The 20,491-nt window shown below is 52.6% G+C and overlaps 8 protein-coding genes across 8 annotated transcripts; 5 read left to right on the top strand and 3 right to left on the bottom strand.

The window, feature by feature from the left end:
- Nucleotides 1-420: 420 nt before the first annotated feature.
- Nucleotides 421-2,369, bottom strand: A1O5_01807 (uncharacterized protein; the record flags this gene model as incomplete). The annotated part of the gene is made up of 3 exons (XM_007742423.1): nucleotides 421-972; nucleotides 1,067-1,647; nucleotides 1,937-2,369. 3 exons carry the CDS (start codon nucleotides 2,367-2,369, stop codon nucleotides 421-423), a joined length of 1,566 nt encoding a protein of 521 aa, XP_007740613.1.
- A 970-nt stretch (nucleotides 2,370-3,339) lies between these two features.
- Nucleotides 3,340-4,814, top strand: A1O5_01806 (uncharacterized protein; the record flags this gene model as incomplete). Its single annotated transcript, XM_007742422.1, has 3 exons — nucleotides 3,340-3,756; nucleotides 3,816-4,645; nucleotides 4,700-4,814. 3 exons carry the CDS (start codon nucleotides 3,340-3,342, stop codon nucleotides 4,812-4,814), a joined length of 1,362 nt encoding a protein of 453 aa, XP_007740612.1.
- A 1,124-nt stretch (nucleotides 4,815-5,938) lies between these two features.
- A1O5_01805 (uncharacterized protein) lies at nucleotides 5,939-7,177 on the top strand (the record flags this gene model as incomplete). The annotated part of the gene is made up of 1 exon (XM_007742421.1): nucleotides 5,939-7,177. The coding sequence occupies one exon, from the start codon at nucleotides 5,939-5,941 to the stop codon at nucleotides 7,175-7,177; it is 1,239 nt and encodes a 412-aa protein (XP_007740611.1).
- Nucleotides 7,178-7,927: 750 nt separating this feature from the next.
- Nucleotides 7,928-8,494, top strand: A1O5_01804 (uncharacterized protein; the record flags this gene model as incomplete). The annotated part of the gene is made up of 1 exon (XM_007742420.1): nucleotides 7,928-8,494. The coding sequence occupies one exon, from the start codon at nucleotides 7,928-7,930 to the stop codon at nucleotides 8,492-8,494; it is 567 nt and encodes a 188-aa protein (XP_007740610.1).
- A 1,231-nt stretch (nucleotides 8,495-9,725) lies between these two features.
- Nucleotides 9,726-11,381, top strand: A1O5_01803 (threonine synthase; the record flags this gene model as incomplete). The annotated part of the gene is made up of 1 exon (XM_007742419.1): nucleotides 9,726-11,381. The coding sequence occupies one exon, from the start codon at nucleotides 9,726-9,728 to the stop codon at nucleotides 11,379-11,381; it is 1,656 nt and encodes a 551-aa protein (XP_007740609.1).
- A 1,877-nt stretch (nucleotides 11,382-13,258) lies between these two features.
- On the top strand, nucleotides 13,259-15,259 carry A1O5_01802 (uncharacterized protein; the record flags this gene model as incomplete). The annotated part of the gene is made up of 3 exons (XM_007742418.1): nucleotides 13,259-13,530; nucleotides 13,585-15,118; nucleotides 15,182-15,259. 3 exons carry the CDS (start codon nucleotides 13,259-13,261, stop codon nucleotides 15,257-15,259), a joined length of 1,884 nt encoding a protein of 627 aa, XP_007740608.1.
- An 807-nt stretch (nucleotides 15,260-16,066) lies between these two features.
- On the bottom strand, nucleotides 16,067-17,537 carry A1O5_01801 (aspergillopepsin I; the record flags this gene model as incomplete). The annotated part of the gene is made up of 3 exons (XM_007742417.1): nucleotides 16,067-16,194; nucleotides 16,336-17,096; nucleotides 17,170-17,537. The coding sequence occupies 3 exons, from the start codon at nucleotides 17,535-17,537 to the stop codon at nucleotides 16,067-16,069; spliced, it is 1,257 nt and encodes a 418-aa protein (XP_007740607.1).
- A 1,265-nt stretch (nucleotides 17,538-18,802) lies between these two features.
- On the bottom strand, nucleotides 18,803-19,890 carry A1O5_01800 (cytosolic Fe-S cluster assembly factor nbp35; the record flags this gene model as incomplete). Its single annotated transcript, XM_007742416.1, has 2 exons — nucleotides 18,803-19,746; nucleotides 19,806-19,890. The coding sequence occupies 2 exons, from the start codon at nucleotides 19,888-19,890 to the stop codon at nucleotides 18,803-18,805; spliced, it is 1,029 nt and encodes a 342-aa protein (XP_007740606.1).
- Between the last annotated feature and the right edge of the window lie 601 nt (nucleotides 19,891-20,491).

Below are 20,491 nucleotides of genomic sequence, written 5' to 3'. Positions count from 1 at the left end.
GCCTCGAGATCCCCGCTTGTTCAGACGTACGTAGTACGGAGGATTACACAGGTACAGTACCGAGTTCTCGTAAAGATAAAAAGGGGAAGACAACCCCCCGAATGGGAAAAGAATCCGCCCAGAAAATACTAATCACAATTAAATTAATTAAACGCCTCGCCGTCCCTCTGTGGTTTTCTTTTTGCTGCGACTAGTACATAAGTCCTGCCCGCACCAAGGGACTTAGGTATTTCCCTACGGCAACAAGCTCAGGGGCAAAAAGTCTAAAGGACCGCGATGTCGGCATGTTTCGGGGACTGGCCGAAAACGAGCTCGCATTCAGTTCGCCAGCGACAGACAATTATTTACTGATTGCTATTTCTCACAATAAAGCTCTGGCACGGCTCCGGGCCGGCCTGTGGCTATGCAGGTAGGCCACCATCATTCGGCGGTAATCCCATCAGATGCGGGCGGGCCCTTGTACGCCTTGCGAGCGTACACGATGTACCACACGGCCGAGATGAACATGAAGCCGACGAAGACGACGCTGGCGTAGTTCATCGTCACCACCGTGACGGGCAGAGCGGAGGGCATGCTGAAGAGCACGACCTCGAACGTGATCCAGCACAGGGCCACGCCGTTGGCGATCGGGCCAACGATCGGGCCGCAGTTCCAGCGCGCGGTCGAGACTTCTTTCCGTCGGTGCAGGACGCTGATGGCGATCGGGATCGCATACGACACAGCCAGGCCGATCACGCCGACGGACACAAAGGCCAGGAAGGCCGACGACGAGCCCAGATAGATCAGGCCGAGCAGCATCTGCACCACCGTCGTGAGCATCAGCGCATACACGGGCACGCCCAGGTTGCCGTTAACTTTGGACCAGACGCGAGAGAGTGGAATGGCGTCATCTCGAGCAAATGCCCACGTGCACCGCGACGCGGCCACAGTGATGCTGATGCTGCAGAACAAGGTGATCATCAAGACGAGGAACTGCGAGGGCTTTGTTAGCTCCTCGGACCCGAGAATGATATTGTTGCCCCCATAAACGGAACAGGTCTTTTGCAAAGGAGTAGGAGCAACTTACGATGAGGCCCAGACCACCTCCAGGTGTGCCCATGACTGTGTGGAAGATATAAGGGAGCGCCTGACCGTACGGTGCTGCAATGACGTCTTCCAGCGGAGGCAGGGTGAAGCAGATGGGCAAAATGAAGAACAGGCCGGCGAAGCCACCCACGGGCACGCACAGACTGATGGCCGTCGGGACCTTGACGGTGGGGTTTGAGCATTCCTCTGCCATGGCCGATATCATTCCGATAGCCGAGAACGTGTATGCCGCGGGAAGCAGACCGATAAAGAAGGTGAATCCTCCCCAGCCGGAGAAAGACTTGTCGTAGTGGCCGAGCGCATAGCTCGCACTGTGTCTCCCGACGTCCGCCTTGACCGAGAGTGCGATGAGGATGATAATGATGCTCACCGCCGTCCAGGCTGCGCAGATCGTATCAACCATGGGCAGGAATCGGTTCCCGAAAGTGCAGATGACCAGGGTCATCAAGCAGATGGCGTAGAAAATCAGGAGCAGTTGCCAGTCCTTTGCAACCCACTCTGGATGATACATTGCGACGCTCGCAACAATCAGCGAAGCGAATCCGAAATTGACCGAGAGGGCTGTTTCAACAGTCAGCACGTCAGCTCAAGCCGTGCGTCAAAACTTGGAGCCCCAAGGATAAACCAAATTCCTCCCACGCCGCGATGCTCGTGCCAATGCAAAAAGGCCCATTCGTTGTCGTCATCGTCACCCAAATGGTGATGATAAACTCGACCCCTTCCAATGAAGCACAGACCAGACGCTCGTGGATCCCATTCAGATGTACCAGAAGACACAGAGTTCATTCCACAAAGGAATGACAGCGCCGGGCAGGAGGACCGAAGACAGGGCGCACGAGAGAGTACTCACTGATTGTCCAATTCCCTACGAGCCATACCCAGCCTGTAATAAACGATAGGGTGGTCTTCCCCTTGCTTGCCAGTTGAAAAGACCAATAGTACGGTCCAGCAGAGGTGGGATATCTCGAAGCCAGCTCGCCCAAGGAGAGAGCAATGCATTCATCCAGAACAAGGACAACAATCCAGCCGACAAATATGGCAAGCGGACCTCCGCCGTAGATGGCCGAGATCAATGGACCACCTTCTCCGTACGGGATGGCGGCGATGGCCAGGGACTGAAACAACAGCGTTGCCATTGATCGATTGCGATTCAGTTCTGGCTTGTAGCCCAGTTTGTCCATGACAACGATGTCGTCGACGCTACCGGCTCGAAGAGAGCCCTTTCTGCCGTCGACGATAGGTACGTCGCCCGCAGGAGGGGCCTTTTCTGCGTCGATGGTCATGGTGGATGGCAAAGACTCGGGACCAAAACACCTGTACTGTATGCTTGGGGTGGTGGGACAAGGGCGAGAAGTGAACTGTGTTTTTCTGAAGCCCAGGGCGGGCCGAGGCTTCTTATTATTGCGAACGTCGAAGCTCTAGGACGACGAATTCTCGGTCATGCTATCGAGGTTGTCAAGCACGAGTTTGCTAGCACATGGAGGATGCGGAGGCGAATTTCCTTTCCCGAAATCAGAAACCTGGAATGGGGGAGGGGTGGTGAGCAAGCAAGCGTAGCGCGATAAAGCATTCGTATGATATGGGAGACTGGGAAACATACCCTCTTCCGGCCTAGGGCTGGTGGGCGCTTGATTATGCTCTCGTATCAGCTTCCCCCCGACCTCAAGACTCAAGACTAGGCCCTTATCAGCACCCAATCATGGCGTTGTAGAGTTGCTTAGCCCCCTGGAAGCTATCTTGGATGTGGATTGGGGAGAAGCCAGACAACACGACAAAGTTGTCATGGACTTGTTTGGTTTCTGGAGAACCCCGTCGTCAAGGAGAACGTCCGCTTGGCTTATTGGCAGGAGTGTCGTCGTGACCAAATCCCATGTGTCCGTCGACGCAGGTACCCCAGTAAAAGCCGCTGCCAGATGCCCTTACCTTTGTAGTCCCCGAGCACTACCGAGAGCAGCACTGCAGAACCGTCGAAGTGGTGACAGACTTTTGGATCTCGGAACTTAATTGTGGAGCAGGAAAGCGACAGCGAGGAACCGGCCTGGCACGCCCAATAACGTGGGCGACGTGCTGATTCAGACCCAGTATGCCGAGACCATGGCTCGATTGGCAGATTGCATGCGATAGATAAGACGGGGGCGACTGAGGATAAGAGCTCAGGCCGCAGCCTCGTGAACTGTTCTCATCGCGAGATTTAATTGTCCGTATCGTCCTCGGTCCCTCCGTCCAGTGAGGCAATTTTCTCGCGTTTGTGCCATGGTCTCGGACGTGCAGAAGGCCTGGGAGGCCTGTGACAGAACAGACACGGTCTTTATTCTGGTTTGTACCGTCTTCTGCTGGCCCATCATTCCTGCCGTCGGACTCGGCTACAGCGGATATTCCACACGGCGAAGCGGGCTTGCTTCATTCATCCCGGCTGTGTTGACGGTCTGCGTCTGCTCAATCCAGTGGTTTATCGTTGGTTATGCTCTGGCTTATGGAGACGGCCCTGGAGGGGTCATTGGCAACCTCAAGTTTGCCTTTCATCGAGGTGTGCTTGCTGAACCGGTCGGGGGTATCCCGGCCGTACTGTTCAGTGAGTTTCAGCTCGTCTTTCTGGCCACTGTTTGTGCCATAGCGGTGGGAGGGGCTTGTGAACGTGGCCGCATTCTTCCATTAATTCCCTTCATCTTCGTACGTTACCTGGCAACACTGGATCACTTGATTGGCTCCTACTGACCGGCTCCATACAGCTTTGGTCAACCTTCATTTACTGTCCTCTCGCTCACATGGTCTGGGGCGGAGGTTTTCTCGGTGAGCTTGGTGTGCTCGACTTTGCTGGCGGAACTCCGGTGCATATCTGCAGTGGTGCAACGGCCAGTGCTCTCAGTCTCTACCTCTCCTACCCGATATTCCGGTCCCGAAAATCGGATGTCAGAACGCCTTCTCATCTCAAATTGCACCGACCGCACAACTCGATGTGCCAGTTACTGGCAATGATCATCATCTGGGGTTCCTGGTTGGCTTTCGATGCTGGGACTACTCTCACCCTCAGCTTTCAATCGGTCATGGCGCTCTGCGTGACAAATCTGTGTGCTTCGGCAGGTTCGTTGACTTGGGCATCAATCACCTATTTCGAGACCGGTCGCTGGTCGTTGGACTCGATCTTCATGGGCGCGATAGCCGGTCTGGTCATGATTACTCCCGCAGCGGGCTTCATAGACCTTCCAACTTCGCTCTTCTTCGGGATCTTTGGAGCCGCTGTTTGCCGTCAAGCTTTGCGAATCAAGTTCACAGATCTTGCGCGAAGGGTGCGATGGGTCGACAACGGGGACACGTTTGCGACTCACTGTGTCGGCGGCTTTCTTGGTACTATCGCTACCGGACTCTTTGCTCAGAAGACAGTGGCGGCCTATGGAGGGGTCGAGGTGGATGGTGGAGTATTTTTTGACGGCAACACTCGTCAACTAGGTGTCCAGATCGTCGAAGCGTTAATTGGCTTCATCTGGTCGTTTGTTGGATCATTCGTGATCATTGCTTTGATTGACTGCGTTCCAGGCCTCGAGGTCCTCGCAGAAGACAAGTATGTGATGACCCAGTACCAGTACCTGTTTTCAGTTTGCTGACAGCTTGGCAGAGAAGTGAATGTTGGAATGGATGCTTCTCAAATGGATGAGAGCTTGTATGAGGCACAGTGGGCTGGAGAGGAGGACTATAAGCCGCTGGCTAACGGTAGTATCACCCTGGACTAGAAATAGTATTGCCTAGAGACTGTATAGACTAGCCAGAGCTGAAATATAGAAAGAAATAGAGCTATGTAGATATTACGATCTTGGATCAACTGGCCCGATAACAAAAAACTTGCTCAAAAATGTACCAAGGTACATCCAGACTCTCTATATGGCTACTCCTTCGATGTCTCGGGACAATTCGGCATTCTCCGGGACCAAACCTTTAGAGGATGTTCCTTTGCATCAAGGGTTTCTAATGTTTCAAAAACAGCTAAAAAAAAAATGACCAGATTGAGGCTCGAACTCAAGACCTTCTCCGATTCATCGGAAGATGTTAAGGAGACTGTTGGACTGTTAGATGTTGATCTATTGCCATGACATTGGCGGATACATACTGTGATAACCACTGTTAAGGAGTTAGTGGGCGGAAGATGCGAGAGCTGATCAGGTGAATTACTCACACTACACCATCCGGCCAGTTTGTGCTGATTGTTGAACTGAAGTTGAGAATATTAATACATGAATTTTTTTTCACACTGGAGGCTAGAATTTGCGTACCAGTGGTCCGGGAACACGGAACAGCCTTGGCATGCTCTCGCCTCAGTAAAGATTGGAGGTGATGAACTTCCGTCTGTGATTATATCAGCAAGAGCGTTCGTATGGATAATTACTTGCTATGAAACCAGATATGTTATGACTGAAGAATAACTCGCACAACAGTTGTTAGATTGAGTGCAAACGTTTTGAGACTGCATGCCTGGCTCGAGCACCATGTTTAAATGAGCTATCCCTAGCATCGACCGTGCCTCTGCGCAAATCCTAGCTGAACATGCCTTGGAAGATCCTAAAAACGTGTGAGACGGAGAGTTTCGAAATGAGAATTCGCGTCTCATGGTCTCAAGCTACCGCAAGGGCTCAAGCCAGACATAGCGGGAGTGGGTAAGCCCTGCATCGAACATTTGGAGAGTTCCTTTGTTGTCTTTGTGGCCCCTTCCAGCATCCCGCTCTCGGACGGGTGGCAGTACCGGCGCAAACAATGAGGTGATTCATTACTGTCCTGCTTTCAGCTGTGATAATCTATATTGTCGCAATAACTCTCTTCAGGGAATTCCTGGACACGGCTCAATATCATTTATATCACCACTATGGATGAGGACGGAGTGAGACCGTCTCGCCACATTCCACCACACGGACAACCGAGCCAACACGGTTATTCTGTCAATGGCACCGCTACCGACCTTCCAGAGAACAAATTCTCGCCGGAGAGCGATCGGCGCCTTGAAGGCAATTCCCTCGAGAACGCCGCTCTCGAGCTATATGCAGACATCTCGTTGAGCCGAGCGCATTTCCTCCTTTTCAACTCAGACCGCGACGATGTCGGCGCACAGGAGAATCTTTTTGATCGAGGCAAGGAAGTACTGGAAGAGGCAGTATTGCTGTGCTTTTCAGGACAATATTCTGTGAGCAAGGCCCTGGTTGGAAAATGCTGGTATTTGAGGGGATTTCTTGCCGACGTTAGTGGTGATGACGAGAATGCACTGAGATGTTTCATACAAGCAACGAACCTCGACGAGAACTACAAAACTCTTCAGAGAGTGAGATGGCACCTCCAGCGTCAAGAAGACGTCGAACTGTTTGAGGCGTGGGATGAGCCAGATCAACCAATCGAAACCATTGACATTGAATACCGCTTGGGTGAGCCCGATTCCGCCAACGACATGGCGCCAACAACGTCAACCCCAAGCTCGGACAGATCCAATTTTCGGCAGAGTGATCTGTACCACTATCTTATGTACGACATAAACCATAAGGACCTTAAAGAAGGCCAGCTCCTTGAATGTGATCCACTGGCCGTCACCACTTCATACCGTCTGCAACACCTACCGCCGATTGCCACCCCGTACAACGCCAACTTGATGGATAGTGTCGATGCCTTGGTTCAAGAGATAATCAATGGTCCTGGCGCTGCAACTCGAGCTTCCCGAGATACGCACGATGCGTTGAAAGGATTCAAAAATTCTCCCGTGAAAGACCCTTTTCTTGTGCGGCTGGAGGATAGTAAGAAGAAGGCGAAAATGGAAGCGGATGATCGGATACGCCATATACAAGAGGCCAGGGCAAGGCAGTCTTCAGCTCATTCTAGGCGGCTTTCAGGTCCGGAGATTCTGCTGTCCGACACGCCCAGCATCAGTGAAGAGCACTCTCCGATTACGCACGCCGAAGATGGCACCGCGTCCCGTCCCAAGTTGCTGATCAACACCCGAGGAACCAGACGACGGTCAACATCGTCAAAATCAAGCAGAGGTTCGCCAGGTTTGCTGAGTCCATTGAGAAAAACATTTTTGCCGGGTGACGTGCAAGATGACGCTGATGGCTCCTCATGATGATAAAGCCTTTTCGGGCGGCGACCTGGAACACGAAACGTTGTTCGTGTTTCAAATGGCCATGGATCGATCCTTGTCGAAAAGCTAACCGTCGAGCCACCGAAAACTGGGAGTTTGCCTCAGCCTGACGCACGAAGGACTTCTACCGAACGGAGCAATACTAATCCGATTAATCTGTGCCATCTCCGACTAACACCTCGTCGCGATCCACACCCCCGCGCCCCGAGATCAGAACGTTTCAAAACGACAATCCTCTCTGTGCGGGCTCCGGGGCAGGCTTTCGCAGATTTTAGGAAACCGGTTCTTGAGAAAGTGGGTTCTCAGGGTATATTCCAGAATGAAACAAGAGGAATACGGGTTGCCCCCTCTCCTCCCCGCGCGCAACGGCCGAGAAAACTGGAAAGTGGATTACTGAACCATATGCTGCCGACATGTTAGTCCCCAAGCGTTCAGAGGAATTGGATGGTATTCCACATAGAGCAGACTCTCTGGTGAACCATACTGTCTCGAGGTAGGGTCGAACGGGTTGCGCAATTACTCACCAAATGGCCTGCTCTGTAGGCGACGTGGAGACGTGACCGAAGGATTTTATAGACCGAAGTTGGGAGTATATATCATGAAGCATCGTCTCGAACTTCGAGGACGACTTCCTAATCATCCTTGAACGGGAGAATCAAAGCAGGAGTTGTACCTTTCACATGCGCCTCCGCCGAACCAACCATCCCGTTCTTGCCTGCATCCATCGCAACCATGACCCTCACCACAGAAACACAGACCATCCAGACTGAGCGTCTCGTCTACCGGTCGTCTATTCCCTATTCGATGGCAGAATCTCGTCTCCGCTCATCCATTCGGCCGTCGCCGGGCTCGTCCCAGGGCCAGGCACAGCGACCGACGGACCGCGAGTCGTACGAGGCGCGGGTCAAGTCGCTAGTCGGCCCGCACGGGTTCATGTACTTCCACGAGTTCAACCACGGGCTCTGGCTGCCGTTCTACGTGCCGCCGAGCTCGACTGTTACTGTCAAGGGGGAGAAGAAGAACCTGAACTGCAAGCGGTTCGTCCTGGGGAACCCGATGATCGCCATCACCATCCTGCAGCACGACCTCAGCGCGGGCCTCTGTGTGCCGGTAGAGTTGTGCCTCGTTGAGGAAGCCGAGGGAGGCGTGAAGATCGTGTGGTACAAGCCTACTTCTTTGATCGCTGGGTATGAAGGCGCGAAGCAGGAGCTGGTGGACGCGGCAAACGCATTGAGCACAAAGCTTGAGATGTTTGTAAGGTGGGTTTTGAGAGATGACGAGGGAGAGGGAAAGCTATGAGACCTGTGCCGCCGGGGAAATCGTGCCATCATCGACCGAGTGGGCTTCATGTAGCTTGTCTTAATGTTGTTTCGTCTTCCAGCATCTTTCATTCATTCCTTCGTTCTGTAGAGCGAGGACGGCACAGATAGAGGGGTGGTGAATCGTCAATAATGAGATGCTCATTCCCTGAACGGCGAACCCTGCAGTACTGGGTAGCTAATCTGCTTGCTGTTTATTTGGTACCAGAATGTAGAGGCAGGCGTCCAGTCTGCGTGAGTAGCACGCTTGGTCGTGTCAAACGACTCTCTCCTTGGGCATGGGCAGAGGATCCATGCTAACTGCAGCAGCCGACGGCGAGCTGTATCGGGAAATTGCCTACACGACCGGCTCAACTGGCCACGGGTCCATCAAATGTGCGTTCCATATTTCTCTGTATTGTGTCAACGACTGATACTCTTCTCAAACTCCAACCAACAAGGGTTCCAAGCTCATGAAAAGTATTGCCTGTCAGAGTAAATCCATCGGTACCTCCTGCGCAGGCCGGCACGAAGCCAAGTCACCAAACGCAGGTCAAAGATCATCACCACTCTCTTGTTCTTGTTCTGATCCGAAGACCGCAAACAAGAACGCAGCGAGAGTACACATAAGGCTTCACTCCAGGGTACCGAGGACTTTATTTCGTCAGCCAGGTTGAGGATTCTGTGGCTCGTGTGAAGAGCTCAGAAGAGGACGTTTACTATAGAAATGATTCTATGAAGTCTGTTGAAGATGGTTGTTAGCAGGCAAGCCATTGTAAAGGGGAATTTGAGCATCATCCGCAAGGGCAGGGGTGAACGTACAAAGTCGACATGAAGAAAAGAAAAGATTGAATTGAGGGAGACGCAGCCAATTTTTATACTAGGGAAATTTTTTCGGCTACGCCAAGCACGCTACCTATTTGAGGTTTAGTCTCATAATAGCCTCCACTCTCTCCTTGGCCACCACGTGAGTGGGTCAGCGCGCCCCTTCGTTCGGAGTTCCACTCCTCGCGATGCTGGAAATTTTTCTTACAATGGGACTCACTGGTGTGACCATAATGACAGCACCATCGCTCCCCCGACGACGCCTTTTCTCGCGTTGGCTCGTTCTTTGGACTGCAGCCCAGCTGATTGTGTAGCAGGGTGTCCAATTGGCGCTGAAAGGAGAATATCAAACTGGATCTGTCTATTCGAATTGTCCCACCGCTCTAAATTGTGATTCGTCCTCCACCATGGTGGCCAGTACCTCGAAATACTCCAGCACCCGGTATCATGACCATTCATTAAGGGAATTCTTCAGCTTCGAGGAAGTCGTGCTCAAAGGATTGGCATCAGACGGAGGTTTGTTCCATCCTCATGCGGTGCCCAATGTCAGGTCAGAGTATCTGGAATGGAAAGATCTCTCCTTTCCAGAGCTGGCCTTTCAGGTCATGAGGCAATACATCGACGAGCATGAGATTTCGGATCAAGAGCTAAAGTCCATCGTCGACCGGAGTTACTCGACTTTCAAACACCCCAGGACGGTGCCGCTGGTTACGCTGGATGAGAACAGGAACCTCCATCTGCTGGAGCTCTTCCACGGACCTACCTTTGCTTTCAAGGATGTCGCCCTCCAGTTCTTGGGGAATCTATTCGAATTCTTCCTTGTGCGCAAGAACCAAAACCTGGAGAAAGGCCATGCACGCCATCATCTCACAGTCATTGGTGCCACCTCTGGCGACACAGGATCAGCAGCCATCTACGGGTTGCGGGGAAAGAAGGATGTCAGCATTTTTATCATGTTCCCTGATGGCAAAGTATCCCCGGTCCAAGAAGCACAGATGACGACTGTGCTCGACCCTAACGTGCACTGCTTGAGTGTTCAAGGCACGTTTGATGACTGCCAGGACTATGTCAAGGCCTTGTTTGCTGATCCCGAAATGAACAAAATCCACCACCTGGCGGCTGTGAACTCGATCAATTGGGCGCGGATATTGGCTCAGATCACGTATTACTTCTATGCGTACTTTCAGCTCCTCCAGCAGCAACCCGACGTGAAGGGGGTCAAATTTGTGGTACCAACTGGTAATTTCGGTGACATTCTGGCCGGATACTATGCGAAACGCATGGGGCTTCCGGTGGCCAAACTTGTGATTGCGACAAACGAGAATGACATTTTGCACCGGTTCTGGCAGACGGGGTCATACACGAAGAAGCAGAAGCCAGCAGGAGAACCGCACGAAGGTGTCAGGGATGATGGCGCACAGGCGCATGAGGATGGCGTCAAGGAGACATACAGTCCTGCCATGGATATTCTTGTCTCTTCGAATTTCGAACGGCTTCTTTGGCACTTGACCCTAGAACATCAGCTCGACCTGAATCCCCATGTCAAGGTCGAATCTTCGGTGAGAGTCGCTGGGGCCAAGATTGATGGTTGGTTCCAAGAGTTGAAACGGACTGGATCCTTCACCGTGGATGGGGAAGTCCTGGACAAGGCACGCGAGATCTTTGGCAGTTATAGGGTCAGCAATCCAGAGACTCTCGAGGCTATCCGGGATTGCTATAGAGGCCAAGTCATCTCCAAAAAAGGATATGTACTTGATCCTCATTCTGCAATCGGCGTGGCCGCAAGCTTGCGAGAGATCTCAGCAGCAGGCCCTGCTCACAGCGTGCCAGTTGTGTCGTTGGCGACCGCGCATCCAGCCAAATTCGCTGGCGCGGTTGAACTGGCCTTGAAGGAAGAGAAGGGATTTGACTTCAGTAAGATTCTGCCAGAAGAATTCGTCGGACTAGGTGACAGGGAGCGCAAAGTCTTGAAGGTATCGGCGGCGGAGGGACTAGCGGGCATCCGGCATATCATCACACAGGAGGTTGACAAGGAAAAGGAGGTCGGACAAAACGGCGCTTAAAGGAACATGATAGAGAAAGTACGGCAACCCGTACGAGTCATTCGATTTTGATTACCGTCTTCCCCGTGGAGCAGCGGTAATGGCAAAATGGCTATTCCTGTTCAAGTACCCAGTACGAGAAGTCAGCTCCAATGCTCCCTCTGACTAGCAACAGGACGATGCTTCTGGGTGTCGACGTCCACTGGTACTCGGTACCTGTCCAACTACCCCGTCGTTCAGCTCGCAGAGAGATGGCGCAGCCCAAATTCTGACCTGCTTGCCTGCTCAACCTGGGCCGATGTTCCAACCGCAGCCACATCATATACGGACAGTGTCTTGGGATCGCTTTCTTGCTGGCACCTTCCGACTTGTAGGCCAAGTTGAGCTTGTGGATTTTGGAAACGCGGGAAATGAATAGAGGCTGAATCAATCCCCTCCCCCCCCTCTGGGGAGTACCTATTTCGCAGCGAGGCAAACAGGAGAAGGCTGTCTGTTGCTATTGGTCTGAATTCCAAGCATTCCAAACGAGGTTGTGAATCATGATCGGCGATGTTCCGGATCTTCAGATGCAAATCTCAACCCACATTCTGGGAGGCCTGAGGACTGGCGGATACTATTCGCAGTTTGATGTATCCATGTTCCTGATTCGTAGAGGTCAACGTCCTTGGACCAACTCCCGTGTTCATTCTGGGTATGGGGAAGTAGCCGTACCCAGTACAGCCGGACTCCCTGGGGCTCGCGTGAAATGAGTACCTATGGACCTACCTAGGTGATTTGTCTGGACGGAGGAGAACCGACCTGCTCATGGTCAAGCATCTGCGTACCGGATGCAATGGCGGGTCCGCCTCAGGCCGCCGAACGGAAAACCAGGTGTCGGATCTGAAACGTGCCTGGTTAGTTATTAGTCGTTGCGGGATCACCAGGTCGGTAAAAAGTGTCAGCCAATTTGGGCTTTGATTTTTGGGCTTGGGGCCAGCTGGCGGTCCGGCGCCCACGGGCTCCTGGGTACTGGGTAGTGAGGCTGGAGAGTCGAGACAGGGGGAGGTGGCAAGGCGGGAAGGCAGTTGCTTACCAAAGAAACCCCCCCCTGCCCGATGTTCTATCTTGGGGCTCACTAACCCACTTGCTGAAGACCGCAATCGTTTGCGCTCCCAGCCCGCGCCGTAAGCTATCTCCTTTTGGGCCCAAACTTCATGGCCAGAACTGAACGGCTGAACTCGCAAACACTGACTGCGTCGGGATGTCGGTGTCAGCCCTGAGCCATGTTGTGTGATGCCATGACCTTGTTGGTAAGTTCGCTGCTTGTGAGATCATTAATTGTTGTTTGTTGCAATTCTCCCTCCGTGATCTGCTGTTCTTCATGACCCATGATCAACGCCCGCCATGGAGTCTGGCGCAAAAAGGTGAGAGAAAATGACGGAGAGAGATAGTCCGTGAGCTTGGCTAGTAAGTGTAACTGACGGTCCTCCCCAGGAGACACATCCCACATTGGCCGCCCTTCAAACAACCCTATCAACAATTGGGCTCTACAGAGAATGTCCAACTAACTCCACTTCCTCTCACCGGCGGCTCGAGCCTGCCGAGCGCGAACCTCTTCAGTCCCGATCTCAATAGCTATACAGCCTACACCCCAGATCCTCTGGCCAGCACACCCCAACCACTCTTGAAATCGCCGAGCAGGTCGAGTACTGCGCGAACGAAATGGCAAACCGGAGGATGGAAGACAAGTTCGCGGATAGCGTTGGGTTGCGCAGTATTGGTCCTAGTGGCTAATGTCGGTTTGACAATTGGGGTGGTAACGGCAGGCATGGACATGATGGGCGGTAAGTTGATGTTTAAGCCTGAAAGGGCTGCTCATTTGACTTGGGTCGGAGTATTGACACAACCCAGGCATTTACATGGTCTATGCCGGAAGCTGTACGAAGACCGAAACGAAGGACAGCTGGGTTCATCTGGCACTTAACGTTGTGGCCACCGTCTTGCTGGCAAGCTCAAACTACTGCATGCAGTTGCTCTCGTCCCCCACCCGCAGCGAGCTGGACAAGGCCCATGCGAAGCACAAATGGTTGGACGTTGGCATTCCAAGCATACGAAATCTCGGTTTCCTGCGAAAGAAGAAAGTCATTCTGTGGTGGCTTCTGGGAGTTTCATCGATTCCCCTTCATCTAGTGTGAGTCTCGTCCAAGGATCCCAAAGCCAGGTTGCATAGAGTTAATGATCCCAGTTATAATTCCGTTTTCTACTCTGCCCTCGCAACGAACAACTATAGCATCCTATACGCCTCCGAAAGTTTCGTCCAGGGTGCCAGCTACAACACGAACGAATTCCCTGACACCGAAGAATGCAACGTCACCGACATCCAAGCCCGCGCCAGCAAGGACTTTGTCGTCCTCAACAACGAAGATTGCATTCACGCCTATGCACGGGATTTCGTCGAGAATCGCCGTAACGTGGTCGTAGTGGTCAAGAATCCTCCAGCAAGTGGGGGTTCACTGTTCAAGATTGCCGACAATGAATTCCCCAAGGTCATCACCAGCAAGTACAACGCTTTCGCGTGGATCTGCGACAACCCCGACGTCGTCAATCAAACACACGCATGCTGTGAGAATGAATGGGGTTTCGTCCCGTGTTCGAAGATCGCGCCGAAACTGGTCGATATAGCGGATCAGTGGTCCACAGGCGGGTTTGAAGTCGACCATTGCCTCTCTGAACCCGTCGAATCCCAATGCCATCTACATTTCTCCCTCATCCTTATGGGAGTCGTCCTGTTTTTTAACATTCTCAAAGTTGTCGGGATCGCCTACGTTACTTTCGGGTTGGGAGAGTCTCCCCTGGTGACCGTTGGGGATGCACTGCAATCTTTCCTGCGTCATCCCGACTCCACCACGGAGGGAATGTGTCTAGCCAGCCACTCAAGTATCGTCGCCTCCTCCAAACTTGGATATAGATCCATGCCCATGAGATACGACCCTCGACAGCATCGGTTCTTCGAAGCCGCGACCTGGAAGCAGTGGGCTTTTCTCTTCGGATTGTTCGCATTCGTGGGCACCGGGACCGCCGTCTGCTTAGGTCTTGGTATCGAGAATCTGAAGGGCGACAAATCGATCCAGAATGCGTGGTCGATCGGTTTGAACACGGTGCGGCCCCAGAACCTGATCATGGGGTGGAACTTACCGGGCTATGGCAACAGCTCTATCGCAATATCTACACTCATCGCCAACGCTCCGCAAACATTGTTCTCCTTCCTCTACGTCTGCTACAACAGCCTGTTCACAGTCATGTTCCTCTCGCGCGAAGTCATGCGCTTCAGTGTCACGGCTGGTCGGGGACGGAAGTATCTGCGTGTCAGCGATGCCAGGGGCGAGCAAAAGTCGACCTATTTCCTCAACTTGCCCTTCAAATATGGCCTACCATTGCTTGCTGGCTCAGGCTTGATGCACTGGCTTGTCTCGCAAAGCGTCTTCCTCGCAAATATCGCCATCATCCCTCGCGACGGGACAGTGCCCATGCAAGACGAGATAACCACGGTGGCGTACTCACCGATAGGCATGCTTTTTCTCCTCTTCCTGGGCTTCATTCTCCTCGTCTTCCTCTTTGCCACGGCGCTTAGAAAGCTTCCCTATGGGATGCCTCTTATAGGGAGCAATTCCATGGCCATCAGCGCCGCGTGCCATCTGCCACCCGGCACCGACCAGAACGAGCGCGACGAGATGATACTCAGGCCACTGAATTGGGGTGCTGTGCCAGGCGCAGGCAAAGTCATGGACCTGGGTATCCACGATCCTTACGCGCATGTCTTCCTGAGTGGTGATCTGGACGAGGACGGAACCAGCTTTGGACACTGTTGCTTTAGTGACCGGGTGCTGGACCACCCAGTGAAGGGTAAATTTTACATCTAGAAAGAATTGGCCCTACCGTCTATTTGCATAACCCGGTCTTCTCTGGGTCATTTCTAGTGGGGAGTTTCGAGGTCTACGTCTGTTTTCTTTTCTTGTTCATATTTATGGGTGTGACCTAGTTGATTATGGCACGGGTCTCACGAAGCGTCCGTCATGATGACAACTTTGCTTTTCTCTTTTTTTTTTTTGCATAGCGTTGGCGTTTCACAGAGAGGGAAACTTGGCCTCATTTTTTTTTTTAGCTCTCTATACCCTACAACCACGAAAGGAAAACCACGAAAGGAAATACGAGGACAAGGGGAGGAGTGAAGAGAACGTGAACCCTACAATCGCCCTTGCATTGACGGGATATGTAGAACATGTGGTATGAATACATGTCGGTCGGCATGTCTATATATATATATATATATGCACACGCGTGAATGAAGAAAGAACATGTTTTTGAAGGAAATGAAAATTTCAGTTTGAAAAGAGAGTCATGCCTCTCTCTCCCTCCCTCTCTTATGAAAAGTACGGAGTAAATGCGTGAGAATATCTTTTCTTTTTGTTGGGTCGTCCATTCCATCCCGTCTATCCCATCCAGTCATACGCAGATCCCTTCTGATGGAAATCGCTGTACTATGCGAGGCCATGCTATGCCGTGTCATGGTGTGTTATGTTCGTGATGCAATGCAATGCTAGATAATACGAGAGACGCACGACGACAAAACTTTCATTTTGTCCTCCACAATTCCCGAGGCCTCATGCAAAATGGCATCCAAACTCCAGCGCTATGCAATGATCGTCCGTCCGCGTTCCAAAAAGGTTCTAAGAATGCGGTGCAATGCTGACTGAAGGTGCCGAGCCGTCAAAGACGACGAATTGAGACCTGAAGAAGACGTCGCCGTAGATGGCGAAGGGGAGGCCCTGGTTGGACTGAAGACCGCCGAAGCAAACTGGCATCGCATGAAACTGTTAGCGGTGACGACGTCTTCCCAGCGAAAGGTGCGGTCCAGGTATGTGGTATGTACTTGTCGAATGACGAGCGGAAAAGAAATACCGAGGAACGGGAGTTTAAGAGAAATATGGCTACTCACATTGCTGGCCGGTCTGCGTGTCCGTGCCGACGTTCGCAAAGTTCATCCCATCCCCCTGAACGGTGGCCATATAATTGGCTCCGATGGCGACTTGCAAATCCGGCAATTGCGCGTTGCATGGAAAGATGATGCCACCCGCACTTTGAGAGAGCTGTGCACCTTGCACGGTGTTCCAGTATGCGACGAGCATTTCATTCTGCACGAGCATGAGCGAGGTGCCCGTGTCGAGGATTGCTCTGCCGTTGGCAATGTTGACGGTTTGGCCTTGCACGGCGGCGGTCGTGGAATCGACTTCCCAGAACCCATTCGAGGAATCGACGGGCGTGGTGCTCAGTTGGCCCGTGAAGGCCGAGGTGTCGATGTTGCCAAACTCGTAGGAGCCTACTTGGCCAGATTTCAATTGCGCGGTGAAGACCGGCAGCGTGAGATCTGGGAGGACATTGTCAAAAAAGGTCTTCTGTTGGGTGGGTTGGATGGTGTTGAGTTGCGAGAAGGCGAGGCCGACGAGGCCGTTTGACGCAGAGTCAGTCACGAAACTGTCGGCCACGGTGTTGGGGAGGCCAATGGCTTGAGCAGATACAGTGGCGCCGCCGATGTCGACCTCATCAACACCCACGGGACCGGAGGCAGAGGAGCCGTCGCCATAGGAAATGTTAAAGGTACTGCCCTGCAGGGTGTTTTGGAAGGTAGGCGATTGGTTGGGGTCGTAGATTGTGTGGCCTTGTTGGGAATTGGTAGGGAGGTTGGTGTTGAAGACCCATCTGTCCGTCGATATCTGTGTCAGTAACAGCATGTCATGAAAATAGAAATTGAAAACACAATGGACTATCATACGTGTCTGACGAGCCACTGTCAAAGTTCATGATCAGAGTCTGTCCCCCGATTTTCACCGGAGACAGGAACTGGGCGTCATTCTGTGTCGGTGAGGCAGTTGTCTCGCCGTTCTCGCTTGCCGTGTTGTTGATCTGGGCCTCGCTTGCTGCTTTGATTCTCGTAGCTACCTCTCCACCGGGCAAGAACTCGATATCGCCAAATCCGAACTTGAACAATGCTCTTCGATAAGCGGCTTTGCCATTCGGCTTGTAGTTGTGTTGTTGTATCCGAGGGACTTTGAAGGAGCGTTTCTGTTTTTTCTGAACGGGGCTCGCAAAGGTGGCTGTCAAGAAAAGAATGACCAAGAGAAAGTGGTGGATTTGAAGCATATTGATTGCAAATATCGATCAGCGATTCGAAAGCAGGATAAGAAGTAGAATGACAAGGATCGATATAGGTCAGCCCACTGGGCACAAATCTGTCAGGTTGAATTTTGAGGGCGGTTGAGGAAAGAATACAGTGAAGGACCTGCCCTCGATATGAACCAAACAAAAAGGATAGACTACACAAAAAGGAAAATAACGAGGCTCGCGGGCCAACAGGGATAGGAAAAGTGAAGAAATGGACGGAAGGCCAACATTTTAACAAGAAGTCACGGTAATAGTAGCTATGTAGGTAGGTCGAAGTAGTGCTGCGTACATGCGCGGCCTCGTCTCGAATTGTGCTAGACAGTCTTGAGCCGCGCCATCTGCATGTCTCAGGATTGTGGTCAACAGGTCAATGATGGACCGGGCAAGCTCTCGATTGAGGGCTGGAGCCAAAGAGGGGATCTGGGTGTCAAAGAGGGAGCTCTCCACCGACGGCATGGATCTGCGACTGGCCAGATCTGAAGGTACCTTGAAGGAGCCAACCATTGGGGCGGACAGGAGTGCATGGAGGTGGCAGTGTGTCGTTAAGGTCACTGGCTGTGGAGGTCGCTTGGCTTGCTTGTCGAGGCTGAAGGGCTGATGGACTTGGGAGCGGGTACCAAGGAATGGGATCAGTGGTTGTCAGTTTGAGCGGATGAGAAATGACGGGTCTGGAGAGAGGAAAAAGGGGGTCGAGAGGGTCAAAGGGTGTAGCTGAAACAGAAGGCGCAGAAGTTGGAGTTTCATCTTCTTGATCTTCCACTTTTCCGCTGCGCTGCGGGAATGTGGGACTAACCCCTTACGGGCCAGGGTGGCTTGGCACGCGCCTCGTGCTGGTGTCCCCATCTGCACGCTCTGTGGGATCTCATAGCTCGGTAGTACAAGAGTATTGTTCCCAGTTGGTGTCCAGGCTCCCAGAAACTCGCATCGGCACTGGGCCTTGCACGCGCACGCGTCCAGTGATAGAGTGACAGTAACAGTGCACCAGAAACACGCGGCATCACTTTACAGGGTCCCATCCCCCCCAGTAGCTTCATCTGCCGCCAGACATTGACGCCATGCATTCTGCTGCCTCAAGGCTGTCCTGTGCGACAGATGGGGGATCGATCCTCTACCATGGAAGGTGAGGTTTTGGACTGCGCGAGTCAACCACAATCCTCCGCATGCGTTCCGCTGCAGACCGAGCAAAGAGTTCGTATTATGAATAGTACTGGGTGGTGGATGGTGGATGGTGGATGGCTGTGCTCCTATATCGGTCCGTCGGGAAGAACTTGGTCGGGGTCCTCACCAATCATTTGGCCCACCGATCTCACCACTTGTCGTAAGGCTTTGCAAGCCGGACTGTCGGGAAAACTGTCCATAAAGCTTTCACCAAAGTCGCATGCCATGCCTATCCGAGGGTCGAGGGGTACCGACCCTAGGAACGGTATGCCCATATCCTGACATAACTTTTGACCTCCTCCTGTCGTTGCTCGGAAGATCTGAGACTCGTGGGTGCATTTGGGACAGACGAAGCCAGACATGTTTTCAACCAGCCCGAGGACACGAATCCCTGCCTTTCGACAGAAATCAATCTCTTTCCGCACGTCCAGGAGAGACACTTCTTGTGGAGTGGTCACCACCACCGCACCGTCCACCCCGGACTCCTTGAGGAAAGAGTTGACCGACAGATGTTCGTCTGATGTGCCCGGTGGCGTGTCGACAATCAGGTAGTCCAACTCGCCCCATTCGACATCTTTCAAAAATTGTTTGATGATACCATTCTTTTTGGGACCTCTCCATATAACTGCATCGTCTCTGTTGGGTAACATAAATTGAATGCTCATAACTCCAAGGTTGTCTGTCACCCAGACCGGACTCCATCCGGCATTACTAACGTGTATGGTTTCGTTCTCGACGCCCATCATTTTTGGTATCGAGGGGCCACAGATATCCGTGTCCATAATGCCCACTGTCGAGTCAGGGTTGGCGGCAAACGCCTGCGATAGGAGGGATGAGAACGTAGACTTTCCCACTCCGCCTTTCCCTGACAGCACTAATATCTTGTGTTTTACTCCAGCAAGTCGTTCGGTAATGAGAGGGATATCCGGGTCGGGGCCTTTGGGTGCGGAGGCGCAGATTGCTTGATTGGGGCAGCCGTTACATGCGTCGCCTTTGCCTGCTTGTTCGGATTCGGGACCAGGGCAATGTTCTCAGCCTCCAAGTCAGCAAGACGTATATCAGACATACACAACAAGGACAGTCGCTCACCTGGCTCTGGGGCGACCAGATCTGGCTTTCGTTTGAGAGGGTGTTCTAGAGCCTCGGCGACCGGCTCTTCAAAGGAGGGCGCCATTCGTAGGGGACGAAAGGATTCGGCAGGGAGGAAGGACACCGGATCAGGAGGTATAGATCGAGGTGCAAGGTATAAGCTTTTCGAGCAAGCGTGGTTCTGACAAAAAGTACTTGTTATGCACAAGTAGATGGATTGGTAATGGCTTGGGGGAGTGCCGATTGGCCGTGAAGCCAGCGGGCATGGCCTGATCACTGATCAGCAGCCTTGCCACCCCTCAGCCTCATCTTCCACCCCCTCTCGCCCTCTTTCCCCCACGGACCAGGGGAATACTTGTCGAATTGTTTCCCCCCCCCCCATCCTTTGGCATCCCTGTATATCGGCACATGGACATTGTGTGCTTTCTTATTGCGTCTGGATGATGTCTCCGTCACAACGCGGCCGACGGCGTGAGGGAGATCCAAGGGAGATCTTGGGCTTACCAGGCAAATGTGTCGTCATTTATGGGGGGCACGCTGCGGGCATCAGTGATTGGACACCGCAAATGAGCGGGAGAACACCTCACTCAACTCACTCAACTCACCTTGGCCAACCTCTGCTTTTCCTTCACTACACATGGTCTACCTGTCACTGCCTCTCAAATGCCTGCTTCAACCCCGCGTCC

This window comes from Cladophialophora psammophila, assembly GCF_000585535.1.
Source record: "Cladophialophora psammophila CBS 110553 chromosome Unknown aczJe-supercont1.2, whole genome shotgun sequence".
NCBI lineage: Eukaryota > Fungi > Ascomycota > Eurotiomycetes > Chaetothyriales > Herpotrichiellaceae > Cladophialophora > Cladophialophora psammophila.
Note: the sequence above shows the minus strand (reverse complement) of the source record. Positions and strands in the feature narration are given on the sequence as shown.